The 26,632-nt window shown below is 36.9% G+C and overlaps 1 protein-coding gene across 2 annotated transcripts in view; it reads right to left on the reverse strand.

Annotated features, from left to right (window-relative positions):
* Positions 1 to 26,632, reverse strand: part of ACER3 (alkaline ceramidase 3) — a 129,727-nt gene that overhangs the window by 40,212 nt on the left and 62,883 nt on the right. For both annotated transcript variants that reach the window (XM_069469223.1, XM_069469222.1), the window contains 2 exons: positions 19,507 to 19,559; positions 4,566 to 4,618 (listed from right to left, as the gene is read on the reverse strand). In XM_069469223.1, the coding sequence (XP_069325324.1) occupies positions 4,566 to 4,618; positions 19,507 to 19,559 (106 nt within the window). The remainder of the gene's footprint in view (positions 1 to 4,565; positions 4,619 to 19,506; positions 19,560 to 26,632) is intronic.

Raw genomic sequence — 26,632 nt, forward strand, 5'->3', positions numbered from 1 at the left:
AGAATATCTTAAGGAATCAAGAGAAAAACTAGTAAGTGAAGTTAGCAAGGTCATGGGATAGAAGGTCATATACCAAAATCACTTGTATTTCTAAATGCTAGCAATGAACAATCGGAAAATAAAGTTTTTGAAAAGCAATACCATTTAAAATAGCACCCCAAATCATGAAAAAAAACAGGGTTAAATTCAACAAAGATTTATGTACTGAAAATCACAAAACATCACTGAAAGAAATTAAAGAAAACCTAAATAAATGGAGAAATATACCACATTCATGGTTTGGAATACTTAATGTTAAGATATCAACTGTCCCCAGTTGATCTATAGAATTAATGAAATAACAATGAATCTTCCAGCAGGCTTTTTTGGTAAATTGCCAAGCTGACTCTAAAATTTATGGGAAAATGCAAAGGACCTAGAATTCCTAAAGCTATATTGAAAAAGAATAAAATTAGAGGACTTACTCTAACTGATTTCAAGATTTACAATAAAGCTACAATAACTAGACATATGGGTATTGACATGAAGATACACATAGTGATCAATATAACAGAATGGAGAAAAAAAAAAATCAAGATAATTTAATACAGAAAGAATAGTCTTTTTGAAAGAGGGTTCTGGAATAACCAGATACTAGTAGGGGAAAATATGATCCTTGACTTTACCTTAAACCATATACAAAATTAACTCAAAATGGTTTATAGACCTAGATGCAAAACCTAAAGTTATAAAACTTCTAGAAAAAAAAAATAACAGAAAATCTTTTTGACCCTGGGAAAGGCAAAGATCTCTTAGGACACAAAAAACACTAGTCATAAATTTTTTTAAATAAATTGGATTTCATAAAAATTTAAAACTTCTGTTCTTCAAAAGGCACTGTTAAGAAAATGAAAAGACAATTCACAGACTGAGAAAAATATTTAAATACAAATATCTGACAGGACTTGAACCCAAAATACATACAGAATTTTTACAACTCAATAAAAAGAAAATCCATTTTATAAAAATGGACAAAAGATTTTAACAGATGTTTTATAACATAAGATATACAAATGGCCAATTAACACATGCAAAGATGCACATTATCATTAACCATGAAGGAAATGCAAATTAAAACACCTCAGAGACAGTACTTCATACTCACTAGATGACTAAAATCAAAAAGACTGATAATACCAAGCATTAGCAAGGATATGTAGCAAATGGACTCTCATATATTGCTAGTAGAACTGTAATAAGGTACAACGAAATTGGAAAAGAGTTTGGCAATTTCCTATGAAGTAAAACATATACTTACCATGAGACCCAGAAATTCCAATTCTAGGTATTTACCCAAGAGAAATGAAAACATATATTCAAATAGAGACTTGTAAACAAATGTATATAGTCAGTTGCCTTATTCCTAATAGCCCCAAATTGGCAACAACCTTAATGTCAAACATTGGTGAATGGAATATCCATATAAGGCAATACTGCTTGCAATGAAAAAAAGAATGAACTACTGATATAAATAACAACATAGGTGAATCTCAAAAATACTATACTGAACAAAAGAAGCCAGATACAAAAGAATACATATTGTATAACTCCTTTTATATAAAATTTAAGAACAGAGAAAATTAATCTATAATTATAGAAAGCAGATCAGTGGGGGCTTGGAGCCAAGGGTAGGGATTGGGATTAACTGTAATAGGGCAAAAAGACTGTTCTAAAGTAATGGAAATGTTCTATTTCTTGATATAAGGGAAATGGGTACATGGAATGTACATTTGTCAAAACTCATCACACTGTACATTTACATTGGGTGCATTTTATTACAAGTAAATTATACTTCAATAAAGTGGATTAAAATTATTTCAGCCTTTTCAGTTCCTTCTAAGTAAGTGTCACTTAAAGTGTACTATAGCAGGTTTTTTTCTGAACAGGAGAATATGAGCATAAACAGGTGTCGCAGAAGATTGCTGAGAAGAGATTAGAATGCCGGGACATAGTCTTTAAGGAAAAAGACTTTTTATACTCTTTTTTTTATACCCCTTTTTAATACTCTGAGGTGGCAGCAATGATGAAACTTATGTTTTATTCATAATGACAGGATACTATGCTCCGTTTTCATATAATGGCAAGATCTACCCTTTTCTACTCCATTGAACTTTGTATATGTCTCAGGTGTAGTATTAATCACATCACATGGAGGCTGCCTGTTTCTGGTTCTATTTCCTTTACTAGGCTACAAATTGCTTGAGGTAAAAGACTACTTGTTGCTTAAATTTTCCAATTCCCAGCCCATATCACAGTGCCTGTTACATGAATAGCATAAAATAAGTTTGTTTTATAAACAAATAAACCATGTAATCTTCACAGGAAATAAGTACTCTACCCTCTATTTTTTACAAACGAAGAAAGAAAGATTAAGGGAATTACTGAAGCCCATGCAGTTGGTAAGTGTCAAAGCTGGGAACTGAACTACAATATCCTTCACTTTTAAGAAATATCTGCTATTCCTTAGCATTAATCCATTATTTGATGATTATCTGATTCTTTTCAATATGATCATTATTATGATCATCAATATGATCAACATTGCTAGCTCAAGAATACATATCTTCTTCTAAAATATACAAGTATCAGAATAGTTTAAAAATATGTTTTAAAAGAAGCTCATTTGAAACTATTTTTTTAGATCAGGAATGGCAAACTATGGCTTAAGGGCCAATTTCTTAGTCTGAGCCTGTTTTTTAAAATAAAAATTTACTGGAACACAGTCATGCCCCTTTGTTTACATATTCTCTATGGCTACTTTCAAGCTACAAGAGCAAAGCTGAAGAGTTGCAACAGAGACCTTGGGCCCACAAGGTCTAATTTACCATTGTCCCTTTATATTAATAGAAAAAGTTTGCCGATCCCTGTTGTACATCTTCTTACCTAACTTAAAAATAGGGCTTGATGCCATACAAATCTTAGCAGCTAAATGAGCATTCTTCCTTTTAGTGTTTCTGGATAAAAATCAGTCTTCGTAAAGGTAAGAGTCAACAGTGGTATTGGTACAGCTCATTAAAAATGAAAGAAAAAAAACCTTTCAATTACTTTAGTGTGTGCTATTCACTTTTGGGAGAGGTATCATGATATAGAAGTCAGATATGAACTGGGTCAAATTGTGGCTCTATGGCTTAAAAGCCTTGTTACTAGGGCCTGACTCAGATATATGGGTCCTTACACAGTCTTAGTAATTTTTTACTTCCCCAAACACATATTCTTTACATATTTGTTTAAAATTTAGAAACGCTGAATGCTGCAGGGTGATAGGTGAAGGAGGCTTTCCTCTAATGTTCCCAGCAATTTAGCTAGAGCCCAAACTTGCATACCCTAACTCAACAAAATAAAAAACCTATAGGTAAGCTCATCCACCCTCCTTAGAAAGCACATTTAATGATGACCTGTTGTTATTCGATCAGGAAAGGTCCCACTTCTATACTTCCATCACATACCAAGGCAGCCTATCAAAGTGTTCTTCCAACCTCTACTTTAGAAGGATTCTGACCATTGTAATTTTCTACATCATGACATATTTCCAAGGATATTTTACTGTCCCATAGAGATTGTTTACCTAGGCAATGACATGGCTGACATGCTTTTAAATCAAGCTCTGTTTATATCCTTAGATAAGTTACTAAATCTCTCTGTACTTTATACTTCCTTATCTATAAAATTGGGACAATATCCACTTATCCTGCGTAACTGTTGAGAATTAGACATGGTGTAGTACAACTGCCTAGTACAATACAAAGTCGATAAATATTAGCATATATTAATGTTATTATCATAATTGCTTTTATCTTTCAAGATTGATTGTTTTCCCCTGATACTCAGGAAATAAAACTTAACTTGATAATGAAACAAACAGAATATGACCAGAAAGGGAACTTTGGACTGGTAATGGTTTGTAAATTGTTTCATTATTTTCTTCCGTGTTTGTAAATAACCAATCAAAATAAGGATATTCTTGGCAGCATTTATTCTAATTTAGAATAAGAAGAATTTAAAGGAAACAAATATGTATTTATTATAAAAGATAACTTCAAAGCAAAGAGGAGATTAAAATGACATAATCACTATATAACTGCTAGACGTGCACTTCACTTTTCTGATAAGCTTCTGGTCAGGAATGATTTATATAATAGTGCAGAGAAACTTTACTTAAAAACTTTTATGGCATAATATAGAAAATCTTCATCTAAATTTGTACATATTCTTCACTCAAGGAAAGGCAAATTATGCAACTTAAGTCATTTGTACCCTCTTAATATTCTGAAATTGAAAAAATAAATAAATAAATAAATAAGATTCTAACTAAACTGGATACAGGGTTATGAGATCACAAAAGTCAATAAAGAATACTATTATTACTTTCCAGAAATTATACTCTACAAAGATACCATAAAATTTATAATCTTCTACATTATTACAATCTCCTAGTAATATAACTGAGTTAATGATATTAATTCATTATGAAGCAGTAAGAATTTAAAAATATATCAAACAACTGAGTCTTAAACATAAGTACTTACATGCAGTACACAAATATGCAACAGCTGTAAATCATTGGGAGTTCATCCAGTAGCTGTAAGAAACAAAGATAACAGGCTTGAATATCATAGAGCTGCAATTATTATTTAAGTCAAAATAAAACATCAGAATTATTAAGATTCTCAATTCTTAATTTATTTTGCTAATTCTTTTATATTTATAATCTAATTACTGTGAGTGTTTTTATTGTTTTTGAACAAACATGGTTATCCATCCATCTGTCCTAATGCACACACCTGGAAGCGCTGACTTGCTATTCCTGGAGGACAGCCTTGTCATTGTGCTGCTCATATCATTCAGTATCACAAACTATGACATCATACCTCCAGGAAAGAACGATGGCCCCCATTTACAGGTCTGTGGGTCCCATCAGTATTCTTTTGCATTTCCTCCTTCCTATAGCACCTTAAATGGATAAAATGTCCACTAATATACATAAAAAAGAGGTATTAGTGGCCACGGAAATAATTTCATTAATGCAATGAACCTATGTCTCTAAAAAATAAATTTATTATTATTAACACTGATAACGGTAACAATAATTACAGCTATTATGTATTAAACTGCAAGGTAGACACTAAGCTAGGTGTTGTAGATAGGTTATTTCTAATCCTCAAACCAATCCTATAGAGTTTATCACTAGACACACATTTAAGTAATTCTTTATAAAATGTCTACCATGTGCCAAGCAATGTGTTAGGAGCTGAGGATACAAGACAGAGTCACTGCCCTCAAGGAGTTCACAATCTAATGAGGTTAAGGGAATGAAAAACATGATTAAACATAAAGTTAGGATTCCAACAAAAGGCACACAGAAGCCAGAGAAGGTGATGTCAGGAATGAACTGCAGTGGTGGAGAAAGGCATTCCAGGAAGTTGACAGAGTGCTTATGCAAAGTGAATGATGTATTCTAGTAAATTATTATTATTTTTTTTATTTATTTTTTTTTTTTGAGACAAAGTCTCGCTCTGTTGCCGGGCTAGAGTGCCGTGGCATCAGCCTAGCTCACAGCAACCTCAAACTCCTGGGCTTTTAAGCAATCCTTCCGCCTCAGCCTCCCGAGTAGCTGGGACTACAGGCATGCACCACCATGCCCGGTTAATTTTTTTCTATATATATTTTTCGTTGTCCAGATCATTTCTTTCTATTTTTAGTAAAGATGGGGTCTCGCTCTTGCTCAGGCTGGTCTCGAACTCCTGAGCTCAAACAATCTGCCCGTCTTGGCCTCCCAGAGTGCTAGGATTACAGGCGTGAGCCACTGTGCCCGGCCTCTAGTAAATTATTAGAATAGTGAAAACAACAACATTTGTGCTAGGTCTTAAGGTTAAGTGCTTTACGTCACTATCTCATTTAATTTTCACAATTCTAAGGTAGGTGTCATTATTATCCCTATTTCAAGATGAGAACACTAGGTTTACATAGTTTAAGTAACTTGTCCAAGATCACAGAGGTAGTAAGTAGCAGAGCAGGATTCCGAACCGACTCTGAAGCATACCTCTATATTATGCTGTCTCCAAAACCTTTCACTTGAATAACCTTTAAGCGCTTTTGAAAAAACTGACACAGAATCATGATATGCTGCAGCTAAATCTACCACAAGTTTTATGAATTGCAGAAGGTTAACCTATTTAAAGTATTTGAACCAGGGTCTACTGACTTTACATTAAACATCTTTTGCATTTTTGTCTTTATTTCAGTTTTCATGTATTAGCAACATATTACTGTAGCCATTTGACATTTCCACAATTTACTGAGGTATTTAAAGGGCCTATTTTTGCAGACCTTCTACCCATATATTTAGAGTGTAGGACATAAAAAGATTTACTTTCTCTGTATTACCTCATAGGCCTATTCATACAGTCTACGAAAGGCAGTTGAAATAATTGCTATCATTCCTTTATTTATTGATTTAACAAATATTTATGAAGCACTTACTATAAACCTGGCACTATGCTGTGCTGGAGACAAAATAGTCTTCGCTATCATGTTGCTTTACAATCTCAGAGCAGAGAAAGACATTAAAGAGTTAATTGCACAAATATTTAATTATAATTATGATCAGTGGCATAAAAGATAAGTACAGAGTACCACAATCATAAAGTAAGAGTCCTAACTTAAGGATTCATGGAAACCTTCACTGAAGAAGTAACGTATAAAGACAGACCTGAAAAATATGCAGATGTGATTAAACTAAAGAAGGACTAGGGGAAGATGAGAAACTTAAGCATCAGAAACAGCAATGTGCAAAGGTCCTGTGGTAGGAAGGGAATCTGAAAAACTGGAAAAAATCTCCAATGTCTTTGAAGCTTAATTAGTGAGAGAGAGGAAAGATATAAACTGAGGCCGAAGAGATAAGCACAAACAAATCAGGCAATATGTTTTAGGTTGAAAGGGATTCTTAATTTTATTTTAAAAGCAATGGTAAGCCATTGAAAAGGTTTAAACTGGGTGATAGTGGTGTGTTTTAAAATGTAGGTTTTATTATTATGCAGGTATGCTGTAGCCAACAAATGAAGAGACAATTGCCATCGAAAAGATAGTTTATTACTCGCAGTTCCCAAGAGGAGGGAGTATACCATGCCATGACACACAGGGTCACACAGTGAAGTACCAGGGTCAATCAGCAGGCAGAAGGAGTAAGGGGAAAGGCTGGGTGAGAGCATGTATTGTGATTTCCACAGGAATGGTAAGGCAAGGTAAGGAGGTTTAGAATTGGCCAGTTTGAATAATTTCAGCAGGCTCTGGGGTACAGGGACTGTCTCTAGTTGTCTAGTACATGGCCCTGGGGTAATTAGGACAAAGGAATATTGCCTCCTGGAGTATAAGAGCCAGACAGAGGAAGTATGGGTTCTGGATTAGTTAGTCTGAATATGAATGACATAGTCCAGGATGAGCTGTTTGCTATCTCTCAGAATTGCCTAGTCACTAGAGAGGCAATTTCTTCCCATTCAGCAAAGCCCCAAGGTCCAGAGAATTAAGAATAAAGAAAATATAGATAATACATGGTATCAGATCAGGTATGTATGGAGAGTGCTCTGAAAAGGAAAAGAGTAGACGTGGGAGGTCTCCAGACGAAGAAGTTGCTGCTTAGATGAAGATAGCAGAAATGGGAATGGATATAAGTAAACAGGTTTGAGAAATATTTAGTAAGTAAAATAAATAGGGATTTGCGATCAATTTGATTTAGAGGTGAAGAAGAAATTGAAAAGGATAACTACAGGTTTCTTGCCTAATCAGTTCAGTGAGATAGCCACATGGAAATGTCAATCAGGCAACTAGAAGTACAAATTTGTAGCTCGGAAGAAAGGTCTGGACTCTAGATGTTGACTGCTTGTTTGTTTGTTTAAAGGGGCTAAACTGAACGGAGTATATGTTAAAAGGGCAAGGATTTTAAAATATGGGTAATACAAATATAAAACTCTTATTTTGAAACCATAAATAACAAATTATGACTGGTAAGAGAGCAGCGTTCTAGGGTGAGGTGGGTATGTGTCTGGAGATGAGCCTGGAAAGGTAGGCAGGGGCCAGATCACAAAAGTTGTGGCTCAAATTTATGAGCCTGAACTATACAAAATATTAAAGAGGTTTAAAAAATAACATCTATCTGAAGAGTGGGGACTATATTGTATACATCTCATTCCTAACACATGTGCAAGGCCTAACCAACATTGCTCAAATAATGAAACCGATTAGTTTTGTTTGCAGGAAAAGAAGTTCTCCTCCAGTGTGACAAATGGATGGGAGAGGCAGGGATACCAATTAGGAAGCAGTTATGGGAATACAAGTTTGAGATGATGGTGGAGATGATGGATTAAGATAGTGACAATGGAGATAGCTAGAGATAGATGGATTCCAGAGTTATTATGGAAGATGAATAGAGAGATCTTAGTGTCTTAGAGGTGAGAAAGGAGAAATCAAAGATGAATCGCAGGTTTTTGGCTTGGGCTTTGAGAGTAAAGTGGTTTCATTCACTGAGATAGGGAGCAAAGGAAAAAGAAGGGTAGCACTTATAACCAAAACATCTATTATTTATATTATAAAGTCCAAATTAGCTTATATTATTAATATTACCTAACATTTAAGCTTCTTTTGTTTTGCATCATAAACAAAGTTACAGGTGAACAAACATTTGTCTCTGGTTTTATTTTCTAGGATAAATGTATTTATTTTTACTTATGAATAATAGAAAAATATGTTCTTTTTACTAGCATTTTTTCCTAATATCAAATATATGCTCAGTAAACAATACTTGGAAAAAGCTGAAAAACACAAAGAAAAAAGCCAAGAATTTGTCTTTAATTTCACCTTCCCCAGGATTACCAATAACTGTATAAATCAGTTACTGAAAGCAAAAAAAGAATGAGTTGAATGAATGAAAATAAAATCTAGGAGATGTCTCCTAAAAACTTAAACCATTTAAACTTCTACCACTGTCAATGCATGACAAAGTCCTAACATCGGTAAAGGAAACAAAAGAATACTAAACGTGGTATCAGAATTTGGGTCCTAATCTTGTCTCTAGCTTTTTTTTTTTTTTGTCTCTAGCTTTTTACAAAACTTCTAGTCAAGTCACTTCCACTCTCTAGGCTTATTTTTCCATTTATAAAATTTGTGGATAGGACTGAGTTTCAAAAATCTCCTCTAATATTAAAATTCTATGATTCTAAACTGTTTTTTGAATGAAAGGTGAAACTGTTAGGGAAATGTAATGATACTCTCTTGTGGAATTGAGTGGTTACTTGAAATTTTCTTTAGTTTCTTCAGCAATATTTAGTTACCCAGTTCAAGCACAAAATAGGCAGATAATTTGATCTGGGTTTTTGCTCAGAAAGTAAGGGACAAGGGCTTTAAGGATATTTGTATGGGTGGGTGGGAGATTTTGGGCCATAGATTCCAAACTTTGTGGGGAAGAAAAAAAAGGCAGAAAAGATGTGAGCCAAAATACACCTCCTTTCTGTAGTTTTTATATTGCTTATAAAATTGGGATCATATTACATAATAATTTGTCATTATAACATTCCTCCATCTCAACAATTCAAAATATTTTTAATTGGCTGCAGTGTATTTCAACACATAGATATATCATACTATATTTCACAATCTCCCTATTTGTCAAACATTGAGATCATTTAGAAATCTTCATCATGTGAAATACTGTGATAAACACCCTTGTAAAAACATCTTTCTCTGTCTCTGATTACTTCCTTAGGATGTGGTCTTAGGAGCATAATTGCTGGTTTAAAGAATGTACACATTCTTTTCTATTTAAAAAAAATATTGAAACAATTTCAACTTACAGATAAGTTTGAAGTACAGTACAAAGAACTTTTTCACCCTGAATTAGTTGAGTAAGTTAGTGACAAGAGGTTCTATTAACCCCAAGTACATTAGTACACGTTCCCTTCACTTGTATTGTATGCCTTGACCAAGTGGGATTTATCCTAGGAATGCAAGCTTGGTTCAACATATGAAAATAAATTGATATAACATACCATATTAACAGAGTAAATGAGAAAAACCACATGATCAAGAGATACAGAAAGAAACATTTGAAAATTCCAACACCTTTCCATAATTTTTTGGGGGGTGTGGAGTAGGAAAGAGAACTTTATGAATTTGCTGGCCATCTCTAAGTACCAACGTCCTGCTTCAGAAGTACAGAGTTTTACAAGTTCTGATTTGTCCCATCTTTGGCTAAGACAATTTCATGACTTCCGCCTGGACAATTCCCTTGAGCTATCTTCTGTGGCACAAAGAACAAAGGACACTCCCCTGCCCCTCCCATTCACTGGCCTGAGGCAGGGATATAGGTTTTAGTTCTCAAAAAGGGTCAGGGGGTTTTGAAGAGACAGAAAACATTTTTACCCTTTTCCAGGCCATTTTCTCTGTTACATATTCCCCACTGTCAATTTTACCCTTCAATATCTATGTGAGGAGGGGCAATGCAGTCATCAAGCTACCTCCTGCTGAACTGGGGTGACGTTTTAGATGGAGGGTACAGATGATCAGGTGAAAAAGGGCATAAGCAATAACTACAACCATGAGGATTGACAAGGTGAAATGGACTGTCACTTTGCACACCATGTCCGATACAGGGCTGGGTTAGAAAAGAAACATGGGACCTCTGAGTGCACAGTGGTACCCTGGAGGTGATCCAAGAGACCAGCTTCTACAAATTCAGAAACCACGTATAGAACTATTTGTACCAAATGAGATTTAGGATAACACACCCAGCAGTAAGACAGATCAACAGAAAAGGTCATAGCCTGGGGAAATCCTTACTAAGGAGCTATCCCTCTATCCTACAGACAGAAGAAATAACCAAAGAAAGATTCGCAAAAATATCAACATTTTCATTTTTCCTTTTTACTCAGATACTTTAAATTGCCTAAAGGCTGGCCCCTTCACTGGGAGCTACACCTCTTTACTTTGGAATGATGGGTCTAAGGTTTTTACTCCTGACAATTTTAATGAGGTATGAGTTGTTAGAGGCACTTCATAGGGTCCCTTCCACTTCTGTGTTTTCAAATGGGGCAGGGACTTGAAAGAGGCAAACTTATGTATAGTGGTGAGTACCTGACCCACTCATGTTACATATTGCTTTACTCTATTTTCTTTTATTCATGGTTATATTACCATATTTACCTCAGGGTACTAGGAAGAATCTCTCATAAACTATTTCTTAAGGACTTAACTTAAGCCTGCTTCTAAAGGGCTACCCTTATCCAGAGATAGGCAAGCGGCAATACCTTATCCCACTTTAGATGGGTTTCCTGTATCAATTCTAGGATGTGTGCAATTTCCATTTTAGGAGTAGGGCTTTGCTGGGTTACCTCCACTACAAAGGAGGGTCCATTAGCACTCTTGTAAAATGGCCAGGGCTCTGTGGAGTGTGCTCTTGGGTCCTGTTGACAATGGGGTGCCTACTACTATTCTCGCTGCTGAGCTATAGCTGTCTGTCCATAGCATCCATCACCAGCATGTCATTCTCTCCTGGACTGCTGGTGCCTGTTATCCCACTGTCCTCCAAGGCCTATTCCTGCTTTGTGTTGGCGGTGTACGGGTGCAGGAAATCGGCAAAGGCCCTGTCTCAGGCCAGCCGCTCCCAGTAGGAGCCCATCTCAGAACCTCAGATGTTCTGTTTGGGTAGGACAAACCTCCACCCAGCCTGAAAATGTATCTACTGATACAAATCTAGGCATCTGAGTAAAACTGTCAATCATCGAAAAGGTGGACCCCCACATATTGGGCTCCCTGTTTAGTGGGTTGCCTTTCTGTCCTTGGACTGCCCCAAGAACATAAACAGCTAGTTGTAAATGGGGTCCTCTCAAATGAGGTCCCACTAAATCCACTATGGCATCATGCTCCCAAAGTATGTATTCATGTTGGTGCCTCATAAGAGGCCGAACCAAAGTTTTGGGTAGGAGAACAAGTCTGTGAGAATTCTGTCTCCATTTAGTTGTGCCATCCCAAGTGTCAGAGCCCCAGTCTTTAGTTTTAGAGGGGATTTTAATCTAGACAGGGTATGAAGGCTCCAAGGAACAGATCACCTCCAGTGACCTCCTTAATTGTTCTGCCAGTGGCCTGATTTCCTCTGGCAATCAGCTCAACTTTTTGGGCTGAAGTCCCAGGTGGCAGTGCCACCACCATGATCACTGAAGATCCAGGCAGCCCCCAGAACCCCTAAATGTGCATGTTGCAAAGGCTCATTCTCTTTGGCTGGCAAAAGGGTAGCAGGATTGAGAATAAATGCAGTCTTTAATAACAACTCATGAGTAGCTGTTACTGTCTGGAAGCAAAGAGGCCATCCTCTCACATTGTTCAGTGGCTTTGAGAAGTATGCCACTGGCCTGGCATATCTCCCAGCATCTCTACTGAGACTCCAAGGCTCATTGTTTGTTTTTTGTATTATTTAAATTCTTTCTGTGAGTCAGGCAACCCCAAAGTGGGGACAATCATAAGACTTTGTTTTAGTTTTTCCAAAGGCATTCTGACAGTCCATGGTCCAGATCAAGGGCTCACATCTGTCCCTTAAAGGGCCCCATATAAGGGCTTTGTCATCAGTCTAAAGTGTGGGATCCAGACATGACAGAACCTAGGGACCTTAGGTAAGTAACCGGTTGTTTGCAAATTTGTCCAATTGTAGGTTCCACAAGTCCCCTGCTAAGCTCTCATCAAGCAGGGCAGGAGAGCCCTTCTAAAGTCCCTAACACCTTCCAGCAGCAATATGAGGCCACCCCAGTCTCAGGATCCTGCCACTCAAATGCAACTGAGTATCATTCATAGGCTTTTGTACAATATCATCAGTGGTGTGTAGATCCTGCACATATCTGTACTCATTGGTGTGGGAAATTAAATTCTTTCTGTATGCCCTGGGGTCCCATCAGCCTAGATAGCCTTACTCACTTTTGCTAGCTTTCTTCTTGCCAATGCTATAATAATGTGCAGGTTTGTTGAGGTCTGAACTTTAAAAACGAACTGTTCTGCAAAGGCAGTCTCCTGCATGTTTCACCAGGCCCTGGTATTCATCTGTCAGGAGCTTAGCAGTGCCCTCAGAAGTGAGTTTCTGTTGATTTTGGAACAGCTCTAGTGCTCCCACTGCTTGTCTAGGTCTGCCCCCTGGGCCCGCTGCGGAGAGTTATCAGTTGCCACCTGCCGACGGCTGCCTCACCACTACCTGGTTTGCAGAGTGCCGTGCGCACCTGGTGCCAGGGGCTGGGCCACAGCAGAAAGGTGTGGAGGGGTGCCCCCTCCTCCAGATCACTTCCGCCCATGGAGCTAGGCACCAATTGAATCCCCATTGTCAATTTGCACCTAGGGCTTCTATGGGGATATTTGGGTTGGAGCTACTAGTGAGGCAGAGGGCCCCTGGGACCCCTCCTTCGTCATCTGAGTCCTGGACTTGAAGAGACCATTTGCTTTCCTGAGGGTTTCATGTTACCTGGAGCCCTTTGCAACTTTGGGTAGGGTTCTTTCCAATGTCCTTCTTTTCTCCAAAAAGCACACTGATTGTACCCCACCTTAAGGTGGCCTTTCCTTCTGACTTCAACAAATGCCCTACCACGGGCTGGAAGGTTCAAAACCCTCCCCAAATGGGTGGAATCAGGGTCTAATGTGCATGCCTGGGAACTTACCCAACAAATGGCCTGGCACCCGGACACTTTCCAAATCCATTTCCTTCTCCTAAACTCAGTTCAGGCTGCAGGGAGCTGTGTCAACTTTCGGGAGATAGAGATGAGAGTTCCCTGGAGCTAAAACAGGCTCCAGCAGCTACTGGGGCCATCCCTTGCACTCTTACCTTGAGAAGAAGTTGCTCCTACCTGCGAAGACCCACAGCTTTTACCCAGGGCTGCTCCCTGCCTCTTCCAGCAGTCCTAAGGGGCCGTTCCACTGTGTCCTTGGGCCCACCCAGGGATGCCAAATTCTGTTACTGAAAGTTCAGCACTTGTCCCAGAGGCCACATCAGAAGAATGAGGACAAGTGGTTTGGAAAGAAGGAAAGAGAAGTTTATTAATTTGCCAGGAAATGAGGAGGTTGGCAGACTCCCATCTCAAAGTACCAACGTTCTCAATACCTTTCCATAATTAAAACACTCAATAAACTAGGAGCAGAAGGGAATTTCTTCAATCTACTCAAGGACATCTACAAAAAACCCACAAGTAACATTAAAATTAATGGTGAAAGACTGAAAAGTTTTTTACCTAAGATCAGGAACAAGGCAAGGTCTGTTCTTTCTACTTCTATTCAACATGGTACTGGAAGTTCTAGCCAGGGCAATTAGGTAACAAAAAGAAAGAAAAGGCATCCAATTGTCAAGGAGGAAGTCGAACTATCTCTATTTGCAGATGACATGATTTCATATACAGAAAACCCTGAAGAATACACACACACACATCCCTATTAGAGGTAAAAAACAAGTTCAGCAGAGTTGAATACGAGAGTACAAACATACAAGATCAATATAGAAAAACCATTGGTATTTCTATACATTAGACATGAGAAATCTGAAGATGAAATTAAGAAAACAGGCCGGGCGCGGTGGCTCACGCCTGTAATCCTAGCACTCTGGGAGGCCGAGGCGGGTGGATCGCTCAAGGTCAGGAGTTCGAGACCAGCCTGAGTGAGACCCCGTCTCTACTAAAAATAGAAAGACATTATATGGACAACTAAAAATCTATATAGAAAAAATTAGCCGGGCATGGTGGCGCATGCCTGTAGTCCCAGCTACTCGGGAGGCTGAGGCAGTAGGATCGCTTGAGCCGAGGAGTCTGAGGTTGCTGTGAGCTAAGCTGACGCCACGGCACTCACTCTAGCCTGGGCAACAAAGTGAGACTCTGTCTCAACAAAAAAAAAAAAAAAAAAAAGAAATTAAGAAAACAATTCCCTTTACAATAGCATCAAAAAGAATAAAATACTTAGGAATACATTTAACAAAAGTAGTTAAGACTTGCACATTAAAACTATAAAATATTATTGAAAGAAATTAAAGACTTAAATAAATGGGAAGATACCTTGTATTCATGGATTGGCAGATATAACAGTAAGATGTCAATACTCCCCAAAGTTATTAACACAATCCTTTTCAAAGTTCTAGCTACCTTTTTGCAGAAATTGAGAAGCTGATCCCAAAATTCATATGAAAATGCAAGGGACCCAGGGCAGCTAAAACAATCCTTAAAAAAAAAAAACTAAGTTTTGAATTGGAAAACTAACACGTTTTCCAATTCAAAACTTAACCACAAATCTACAGTAATCAAGGTTGTGTGGTAATGGCATAAGGATGGACATGTAAGTTAATGTAATAGAATTGAGAGATGATAAATAAACTCACACATTTATGATCAGTTGATTTTCAACAAGGGTAACCAATACATTTAATAAGGGAAGTGCAATCTTTTTAATAAAGGGTTCTGATACAACTCTACATTCACATGCTAAAGAATGACTGTAGATAGACCCTGACCAAACATCACATACAAAAATTAACTCAAAATGGACCAAAGAACTAAATGTAAGAGCTCAACTACAAAACTCTTGTAAGAAACATAGGTATAAAATCTTCATGACGTTGGATTAGGCAATGGTTTCTTAGCTATGATACCAAAAACATAATCGACCAAAGAAAAAAATAGATAAAATGTACTGGAGCAGAATTGAAAACTTTTTTTGCTTCAAAAGATACAATCAAGAAAGCAAAAAGAGGTCAGATAATGGTAGCTCATGCCTGTAATCCTAGCACTTTGGGAGGCCAAGGTATGAGAATCACTAGAGGCCAGGAGTTTGAGACCAGCCTGAGTAACACAATGAGACCTTGTCTCTACAAAAAATTAAAAAAAATTAGCCAGGTGTGCTGAGGCAGGAGGATTTTGAGGTTGTGGTGAGCTGTGATGACACCTCTAACCCAGGCAGAGACCCTGTCTCAAATAAAAAAAAAAGTGAAAAGACAACTCACAGAAGAAAATATTTGCAAATCATATATCTGATAAGAATCTAATATATAAAGAACTCATACAACCCAATAATATAAACACAGCTAACACAACTTAGAAAATGGCCACAGGATATGAACAGACATTTCTTCTAAGAAGATATATAAATGGCCAATAAGCACATAAGATGTCTAACATTATCAGTCATCAGGGAAACACAAATCAAAGCCACAATGGAAAACCACTTCACATCCACTGGGATGGCTATAATCAAAAGAATGAACAATAATAAGTATTGACGATACGGAGAAATTGCTGGTAGGAATATAAATTGTGTAGACACTTTGAAAAACAGTCTGGCAGTTCCTCAAAAGGTTAAACACAGAGTTCCCACGTGACCCACCAATTCCAATCCTAAGTAAATGTTCAAGAAAACTGAAAGCATGCATCTACACTGCAGGTACTGAAAATATCTCACCCCAAAATACATTTCTTTGATATATTTCAAGATGGCTAATCAGAAGGGCTAGAAATACAAGAATAGCTAAAAAGCTACCTTTTGTGGGGGAGCTTTGCATCTGTAAAGGAAATAAAAATAAACAACAGATGCAAACAAGCTTTCTCTGAAAGCCCTCCCCTCCCATCTGGATCTAGGAAAGATTAACTGAGAATCTGAGACTTTTAAAGGTTTGACAGAAATATTTACCACAGGCTACCATCTATTCTTCCTGAGAGCTGCTACTTGTGAGGTTTCATCTACATACCAAGAATGCCTTTGCTAGCCAGGCCTTTCCTCTTTCCCCTTTTCTCCCTCCCATAACCTTAAGATGCTATAAAAGTATCAACCATTTGGCCATTTCTTTGAGTTTTTCATTTTTTTTTTTTGTGACTTCCATGCCCATATGCCTATTAATAAAATTTGTATGCTTTTTTCCCTGTTAATCTATTATCAGTTTGTTTAATAGACTCAAATTATTGAATATTCTGGGGAAAAATTTAAATTTTCCAATAACACAAAAACTTGTACATGAATGTTCATAGCAGCGTTACTATGCCCCCAAAATGGAAACAACCCAAAAAGTCCACTAATTGATAAATGGATAAACAAAATGTGGTATATCCACATAATGGAGTATTATTCCACTAAAAAATGAAGTATTTCATGCTGTAACATGGATGAACTATGAAAACATGCTAAGTCAAAGAAGCCAGACACAAAAGGCCACACATAGTAAGATTCCATTTATATGAAATATTCAGAACAGGCAAATCCATATAGGCAGAGAATAGATTAGTGGTTGTCAGGGGTTAGTGGGAGGGGAGTAACAGGGAGTAACTACTAATGGGAATGGGGTTTCTCATTGGGGTGATGAAAATATTCTGAAATTAGATAGTGGTAATGGCTCCACAATTTTGTGAATTAGCTTAAAACCACTGACTTATACACTTTAAAAAGGTGAATTTTATGGTATATAAATTGTCCCTAAAAAAGAATATTCACCTAAATATTCAGAATATTACCAACAAAATCAGGAAATTAACATTGATATATTACTACATGTAATCCTCAGACCCCATTCAAGTTTTTTAAAGCATCCTAATATCATAAATGTAAATACACAACACATACACACACACATTCACACAGAATCCAGTCCAGAGTTATACTGTATTTAGTTGTCACATCTTTTTATCTCCTTCGATCCGGAATAGTTCCTCAGTCTTTGAATTTTATGACTACTATACTTTTGAAGATTATAGGACAGATGTTTTGTGTATTGTCCCTCAATTTGGTTTTGTCTGATATTTTCATGTTATTAAATTCAGATTATGCATCTTTGACAGGAATATCAGAGAAGTGATGCTATGTTCTTGTTACTGCATCCTATCAGATGGTAAATAATTTTGATCTGTCCCATTATGATGACATTCATTTGGTTGCTTGACTAAGGTGCTGCTATCTGCTAGGCTTCTCCACTGTAAAGGTAGTCTTTTTCTCTCCTTTGTAATTATTTTCAAAAGAGGTACTTCGAAACTATGTAAATAAATGGTTCAACATCAAACTCTTACTTTATTCATTTATTTATAATCATGTATTATTTCATTTACTATATCATTTATTATCTTAGTATGGACTCATGATTTCTGACTTTATTCACTGGGTAATTACTATAATCAGTTACTATATATTTTGATGCTCAAATTGTCCCAGATTTGGCCAGTGGGAAACCCTTCAAGTTGGCTTCAGTGTCCTTTTTAATTTTTCATTTGTTTTTTTGAGACAGGATCTCATTCTGTTGCCCAGGCTGGAGTATAGTAGCACGATCATAGCTCACTGCACCCTCCAACTCCTGGGCTCAAGTGATCGCCCTGTCTCAGCCTCCAGAGTAGCTGGGACTATAGGCATGTGCCACCACACCCAGCTAACTTTTTAAGATTTTTTGTACAGATGAGGTCTCACTATGTGGTCTCAAACCCCTGGCCTCAACTGATACTCCTGCTTCAGCCTCCCAAAGTGCTGGGATTACAGGTGTAAGCCATTGCACCTGCCTCAGTGTCTTTTTGACATAGCCCTGTCATTCTTTGAGCATTTCCATTCTTCCTGGCATAAAACGATGTTCCAGGCTCATATTATCCTCTTTTTCTGCCCAGCCCTTGGAATCAACCTTGGCTCGTTTTAAAGGAGAATTACTTTTAGAAAATAAGATCTAGATGGTAGGTGTGCTCTTTGGCTTTGGAGTCCCCTGCTCCCAGATGCTGTCATGGACAGAGTTTGAGAATATACATATGTGTGTATGTATAAAAATATGTATATATATAAAAATATATAAAATATCTTATTAATATATTTTTATACTGATTATATATTGAAGTAATACTTTAGATACACTAGGTTAAATAAATTATTGAATTAATTTCACCCATTTCTTTATACTTTTTTCAATGTGGCTACCAGAAAATTTTGAATTACAAATGTAGCTCACATTTTATTTCTACTAGACAGTGCTATTCTAGAAGTTTCAGGGTTAGTGATAGGGAACCAAGAGGTCACAAGATTTAGGACTAGATAAATGGCCTCCTTGGAGCAAGGATAAGAACTAAAAATCCTTGTGCAGCTCTAAATTCTTGCTAGCTTGAGGCAACAGACCATTCAAATGGACGCTATAGAGACATAAAAGAATGCAGGCACCTAAGAATAAGAATATATGTTTTGGTGAACTGATTATCTTTTTAAGATGTTTCCATGTGACTCTACTCTCTAATGCTGCTCTAAAATTATATATGCCTGAACAGAGGTGGTCAAAAATCTATATACTGCTTTCATTTATTTTCTTTACAGACAACTTACGCGTTTGCTTCTTTACTTAGTAAGTAGGGATCCTTTGACCTGAATTACAAATCCTATTTTAACCATCCTTTAGCTCTTTTCTCAAATTTGAAGTATCTCTGAATTAAGAGAAATAAGCATTTTGTCAATTTTGTCATTACTAACCTGCATTTCATATTTCAGAGTCATGTGGAAGCACCAGGATCCCATTCCTACCACTGAAATTAAAACAAAAAAAACAATTAGCATGAAATTCTTGGGGGTGGCCAAAGTGACCTGAGAAGACAATAAGACATTTCAAAGCACTGAGTTTTAAGAAAAACAAAGCTTATAAAATCTTGTGGCAAGATTTATTAATAGCTGACTCTGAGTAAGCTTTATAATTGATGAAATTTTGGAACAGAATAAAACAGCTATAATATAAGTTCTCTTAAATTCCCTCAACTAAGTGATTTACTAGATAATATTTCATTATTTCTATAAAATATATTACCTGATACTCAGGATATATTAATGCTTATAGCTGGTTAGCTACTCTAGTACTCCCTTGCACTTCTGTTCCAAATAGCTGATTTGTATGCTTACTGAGAGCCACCTAGTTATGTTTGTTCTCAAACCTGTTAATGCCATTGTATTTAGTTATTAGAAATATGACTATAAAAAGAGAGCTGCTATTTCTCCAAGAACTATTTAATATGCTTAAAATAGACTCAGTAAAAGTGAGCTGCTAATAAAAATTGCTGTTGAATTAGGTGTGGTTGAGATATCTGTAAAAGATTGGGGAAAATAGTAAAAGTCTAAAAAGATTCTGTGTTCATGTCTCAAATTTTTCCCAAGTGCTTCCATTTTAAATAAACTATTTTCATCTTAGGGTTTTAAAAATGTTTCATTTTTAATTCAAGAAGCACTAAGTAGAACTAAAATTAGCATTTCATTTTCAAAGGCCATGCCCTATATCAAATAATTATCAAAGATCATACAACTATGTTTTAACAAAAATAAAACTTTAAGGTATGTGTATATATTTTTTCAATAGTTCTATGCTTCAATTTAAAAAAATTAACAGACCAAATATCAACTCCTATAACATCTAATAATAGGGCTTCGTTGATTAAGTCCAGTTCAGCATTTACTGAGCACCTCCTATTTGCCAAATTCAGTTATAGATGCTGAGGTGCAAAGATAAGATCCAGTCATTGGGCCTAATGAAGCATATAATCTAATGGAGAAGAAAGGCAAATAAATGGAGGGCATACAGAGATATGCCTAGGGCACCACTGGAGCACAGAGGAGGGACACTTATAAAGAAAATCTGAGAAAGCAAAAATGATGGTAGAGGTTGAACTTACAGATGTATAGGAGTTAGCTCAACAAACATAGTGAGTAGTTTGTATGAAGTGATCTGAGAAAAATTCCAAAGTATTTGTTACTCTTGCTTTAAAAAAAAAAAAATCACTATATACATTATTATTTACTATATTATTTTTACTCCTCAAAATGAGATGGGGGAAATAAAACAGTTATTGCATTCATTTCACTAGAGAAATAAGGAAGTGGGATGGTTCCTGTCTTTTTTCCAAAGGAAAAATTAAAAGGTACAAAGGTGGATAAATTATTTAGTGGAAGGGGAAAAAACTCTATAGGTCCTCTAAAAATCATACAATATTCTATGAAGTAAAAAAACAAAAATGACATGGGTTGACTATCCTGAAAGGTATAATGGCCACTTCATCGTGCCTGGATCAAAGGCTGTTTTTTATCAAAACTGTTTCACAATGTTCTATTCTTACTGTTAAATTATAAAGCATTAAAAGTCAGATTTTTTTTTTTTTTTGCCTTTGCTCACAGAGCCATTAAAAGTCTGACTTTTTAGAGAGCACTACAATGTATTTCCTTTCAACAATCTGTGCAACACATAAAAAAGTATTCTGATGGAAAATCTATTCTGGTGGCTACTCTGAGTTTTCAAATTCCTTTCAGAAAGGGGCAGCAATAGGTTTATTCCTCCACTATTTTTGTTATTTTCCTCTCTTTTAAAAATTACTGTGCTGCAACTGACCTTTGTATACACTTAGAATGCAAAGAGATGTAATAGAACAGCATCACATTTCTATACAATATTTTATGTTTTGCCCCTAAAAAGCAAACTATTAATTTTTGCTAAAGCTTATTTACCAGCTTTATTGATATATAATTAACATATCATAAAATTCATTAAAATTTACAATTCAATTGTTTTTAATATATTCAGATGTCCATCACCTCCACCTAATTTTAGAATATTTTCATCACCTCAAAAAGAAAGCTCATACCCATTAGCAGTCACTTTCCATTTTCCCTCAACCTCTCCAGCCCTAGGCAATCATTAATCTACTTTCTGTCTCCATAGATTTGCCTATTCTGGACATTTCATATAAGTGGAATCATACAATATGTAGTTTTCTATGTCTTGTTTCTTTCTCTTAGCATAATATTTTCAAGGTTCATTTACATTGTAAAATGCAACAGTGCTTCATTCCTTTTATAGATGAATAATATCCCACTGTGTAGACATACATTTTATCAATATTTGTCCATTTACCAGGTGATGGACATTGTTATATACTGAACGTTTATTAGGGTGGGGACTCATAGCATGGGATGAACAAGAATTCTCAACACAAAAGATTAGAATAGCTTTAAAGAAAGAAGGTTTATTTTACTTCCCAAAGGTGGGGGAAGAGCACAACACAAGAGAAAGAAAGAAATATCAGCACAGAGGACAAGCAGCTTGGACTTTCTATGGAGATAAAGGGAAAAAAAGAGTGATTACTGCCAGCTGATAGCAAAAAGGTTTTTCCTTTTTTTTCCCCCTTTCTCTGTGAGGCTGGCTTAACAGAGTCTGTTGGACTGTGGTCTAGCGAGAATGGAAGCTGAGGAGCTCACACCCCTTCTATCTGCTCAGTTCTTTTCAAGTGCTGGAAAACAAACTCTCAAATAAAACAATTTAAGCCACAGGTGGCTAATCAAAGGGCTGTTGTATTGTGATCTTTCCCTTCAAAGGGGCAGTAATGTGCTATGAGTTTATTCCTCTTTCGGTGAGATAGTTTATTTTGTTAGACAGTTTATTGGCAAGGCCATCCTTTCAATGTTTGTGTCCCTGCCTCCAATTCATATGTTGAAGCTCTAACCCCTAATGTGATGGTAATTGGTGGTGAGATCTTTGGGAGGTAATTAGGTTTAGATGAGGTCATAGGGGTAGGGCCTCCATGATGGGACTAGTGTCCTTATAAGAGGAAGAGACTGAAGCGTGCTTTTTTTCTCTCCATTGCACAAATGGAGGAAAGGCCATGTGAGACACAGCAAGAAAGTGACTGTCTGCAAGCCAGGAAGAGGTTCTTCACCAAGAACCAAATCAGTTGCCACCTTGATCTTGGACTTCCCAGCCTCCAGAACTGTGAGAAATTAAAGTCTGTAATTTAAGCCACCCAGTCTATGGTATTTTGTTATGGCAGCCTGAGCTAAGGCAGACATTTAGGTTGTTTCTACCCTTTGGCTATTATGAATAATGCTGCTGTGAACATTCATATACAAGTTTTTATGTGGACATATGTTTTCATTTCTCCCAGGTATGTACTTGGGAGTGAAATTTCTGGGTCATACGGCTTAGCATTTTGAAGAAGTATTTTTCAAAACGTCTGTACCATTTTATATTCCCATCAGCAATATATTAATTTCTCCACATCCTTGCCAATAGTTGCCATTGGCTGTCTTTGTGATTATAGCCATCCTAGTGGATGTGAAGTGATATTTCACTGTGATTTCACTGTGATATTTCCCTAAAGTACCCCACTGACTTTCAACAAATATTTACTGAGCACTTAATGTTTTAAGCATTTCCCTTGGGATAAAGGAATGAACAAAGAATTATAGTTTCTGTCTCAGAACTTTAAACAAACCATTAAGAACACAAAAAGGGAAGTTTCAGAGCTATGGGAATATATACAAAGGGGGTCAAAAGAGGGCTCTCTGGGGAAGTTAACACTTAAGCTAGGACTTGAAGAATAAATTAGAGTTTGCTAGATGACAGAGGTTTTTTTTTTTTCTTTTTTTTTTTTTTTTGAGACAGAGTCTCGCTTTGTTGCCAGGGCTAGAGTGAGTGCCGTGGCATCAGCCTAGCTCACAGCAACCTCAAACTCCTGGGCTTAAGCGATCCTACTGCTTCAGCCTCCTGAGTAGCTGGGACTATAGGCATGTGCCACCATGCCCGGCTAATATTTTTCTATATAGATTTTTAGCTGTCCAAATCATTTCTTTCTATTTTTAGTAGAGACGGGGTCTCACTCTTGCTCAGGCTGGTCTCGAACTCCTGACCTCGAGCGATCCACCCGCCTCGGCCTCCCAGAGTGCTAGGATTACAGGCGTGAGCCACCGCACCGCCCTACACCGCCCTACGGAGCTTTTTAAACAATGAGATCTTTCTATTTAGATTCTAGAGTAAAAACAAGGTTATTGTATTCAAAGAATTAAAAGAGCTTGGCTTAAATCATGAAAAATTTGGAGCAGGCAATTCAGTGATAAGAAGGGCATGCATGGTTTGTAGCAGCTAGATTAGGAAGAGCTTTTACAGCCAAGTTTCAAACTAATCAGATTTGGACCTTTATCCTAAGGACAAAGTAAAGTTGTTGAAAAACTACACACACATACACACACACTGTGGGGAGTGGGCTCTGCGGCTAGTGAGTGTACTGGAGCAGGCTTCCGGGAGTGGAAAGATGGGCAGCACTGGGCAGATGAGACATGTCTTTTATTGTCTGGGGGTGGAGGGTACCGCCATGGCCAGAGCATAGCGAGCGCTCATATATGGCTCAGAACAATAGTGGCAACATGCCACAGGAAAGCGGGATCACATTAGTTTACATAGGAGATAACACCTTGGTTACATAAGTGTGCTGACTCATGCCTCCCAGGAAGGCTGGTGGAAGACACTCTGGCAATTACTTTAGTTTGGCCTAAGAAACCTATTGCAATACAAATGAATTTCCCTTACACACACACACACACACACACACACACACACACATATACATATAGGGATTAACATGATTAGTTTCTTTTTCTTTTTCTTTTTTTTTTTTGAGACAGAGTCTCGCTTTGTTGCCCAGGCTAGAGTGAGTGCCATGGCGTCAGCCTAGCTCACAGCAACCTCAAACTCCTGGGCTTAAGCGATCCTACTGCCTCAGCCTCCCGAACAGCTGGGACTACAGGCATGCGCCACCATGCCCGGCTAATTTTTCTATATATATTTTTAGTTGTCCATATAATTTCTTTCTATTTTTAGTAGAGATGGGGTCTCGCTCTTGCTCAGGCTGGTCTCGAACTCCTGAGATCAAACAATCCACCCGCCTCGGCCTCCCAGAGTGCTAGGATTACAGGCATGAGCCACCACACCCAGCCACATGATTAGTTTTATAGTTAAAAAAATATCACTCTGGTTACAAGGCAAGATGTCTAAAGGAGTAGTCTCTCAACTTTGATAGCAAAAAATGTTTTTAAGCAACTCTATATATTTGTAAATTGCATACATACTGTGGTGCTAAGATACATGTTTTAAAACACATAAAATTGAAATTTAAAAATATGAGGTAAAGAGTAGCCATATACAAATAGAAGTTAAATAGTTTTCTTCCTGCATCCAAACATAATTATTCTTATCTCTTGGAGTATGACCATCCTACTTGGTGACTGCTAGTTTATTAATGAATAAACTCCTTGCAAGGCTTACCTGGAACTTCATAATGTGGCTCCACTAATATCTTCCATTGCAACTTGTGGTTCAGTTACAGCTGACTGCCTTGTCTCTGATCTCACTCTACTAACTCTAGTTTGCTTTGCTTTTGCTCATCCTGTGCTCACCCTGCCCTTTTTGCTTGGAATACTAATTCTCTCCGTCATTCAATCCTACCTGCCCCCAACTTATGTCTCTGATTATTGAAATCTTATGCAACTTCTGGAGCCATTTTAATTTTTGCTTTTTATTCCTTTCAACTGTTTTCTTTTGAAATAATCTCAAACTTTCAGAAATGTTGAAAGAACTAGTACAGTGAACTCTTGTATGTTTTACATATTGGTTCAGATTTACCAATTTTTAACATTTTGCTAATTTTTATATATATTTATTTTTCTCAACCATTTATGAATCAGTTGGATATATCATGTCCTTTTACCACTTAATACTTCAATATATATCGCAGATCCCTTTTAAGTGTCACCTCCTAAGTCAAATCTTCCTCTGCTTCCTTTCCAGTTAAACCACCACACAAGGCATCCAAGAATTAATGTTTGACTAGGCCGATAGTTATCAGCTTTTGGAGCACACCGTTTTGCCTATACAGCTTTATAAATGCTAGGCCAGCCCAGAAACTTGTGATTCAATTATTGCCATGGTACCTGTATTTTAAGGAGCTGTCAATGATTCTGCTGCACATCAAAAGCCAAAGATTGCTGTTAGATTCTAAGGTTCATAAAGGCATGGACCATGTCTCTACAGTTAACTAAAGAATCTCTAGAACTTAGCAAAGTGCCAGCCATATAGGGAACATTTATTAAGTATTTGCTGATTGGCTGATATTTTTCCTTTCCCTTCAATAATCCAGTTATCTCACAAGAAACAAGGGCAGGAGGTAATCTGCAAAGGAAAGTAGGGGAGAAATAAATTAGGTGCCTGAAATCAGTTGTCTAATGTGAACTAGATGGGGGAAACTCAGCCACATCTCCATACTTCTCAAGTCATCAAAGGAGAGTTTAGTAAGCATTTCAGTCACTTCCTCTCTCTAATTGTTGATTAACTTGAATGCTCTCCAGGCACATTAAAATACTGGAATGAAAAGGAGACTAAGAAGATAAACACTTACATCGTGAACCTCTTAAAATGTTTCGTCACGCTGACAATACCCAGTCCAAGCAAAAACTCTGATGTGCTTTAATAGGGAAGGAGAATAAAAATCCTTCTAGCTGTAAACAAGTTACAAAAGCAAAAGAACAATAAAAAAAAATCCCACTAAAGTTAGCAACAGCTGCATGATATATTTCAGTAAAGATTTTTATTTATGAATGTTATGATAAAATATAAGTTGTGATTTAAGGCTGCACATAAAATTGTCTTGATAAGAAACAGGTACTTTAGAAACTATTTCTTCACTGTATAAACTTTATTTATTTTCATTTATTTATGTATTTTTAACTAGACACTGTCACAAGAGGCCAGTGTATAAACTTTAACATCTCAGGGTTGATCCAAAACTTAAAAGAG

This window comes from Eulemur rufifrons, chromosome 6, assembly GCF_041146395.1.
Source record: "Eulemur rufifrons isolate Redbay chromosome 6, OSU_ERuf_1, whole genome shotgun sequence".
NCBI lineage: Eukaryota > Metazoa > Chordata > Mammalia > Primates > Lemuridae > Eulemur > Eulemur rufifrons.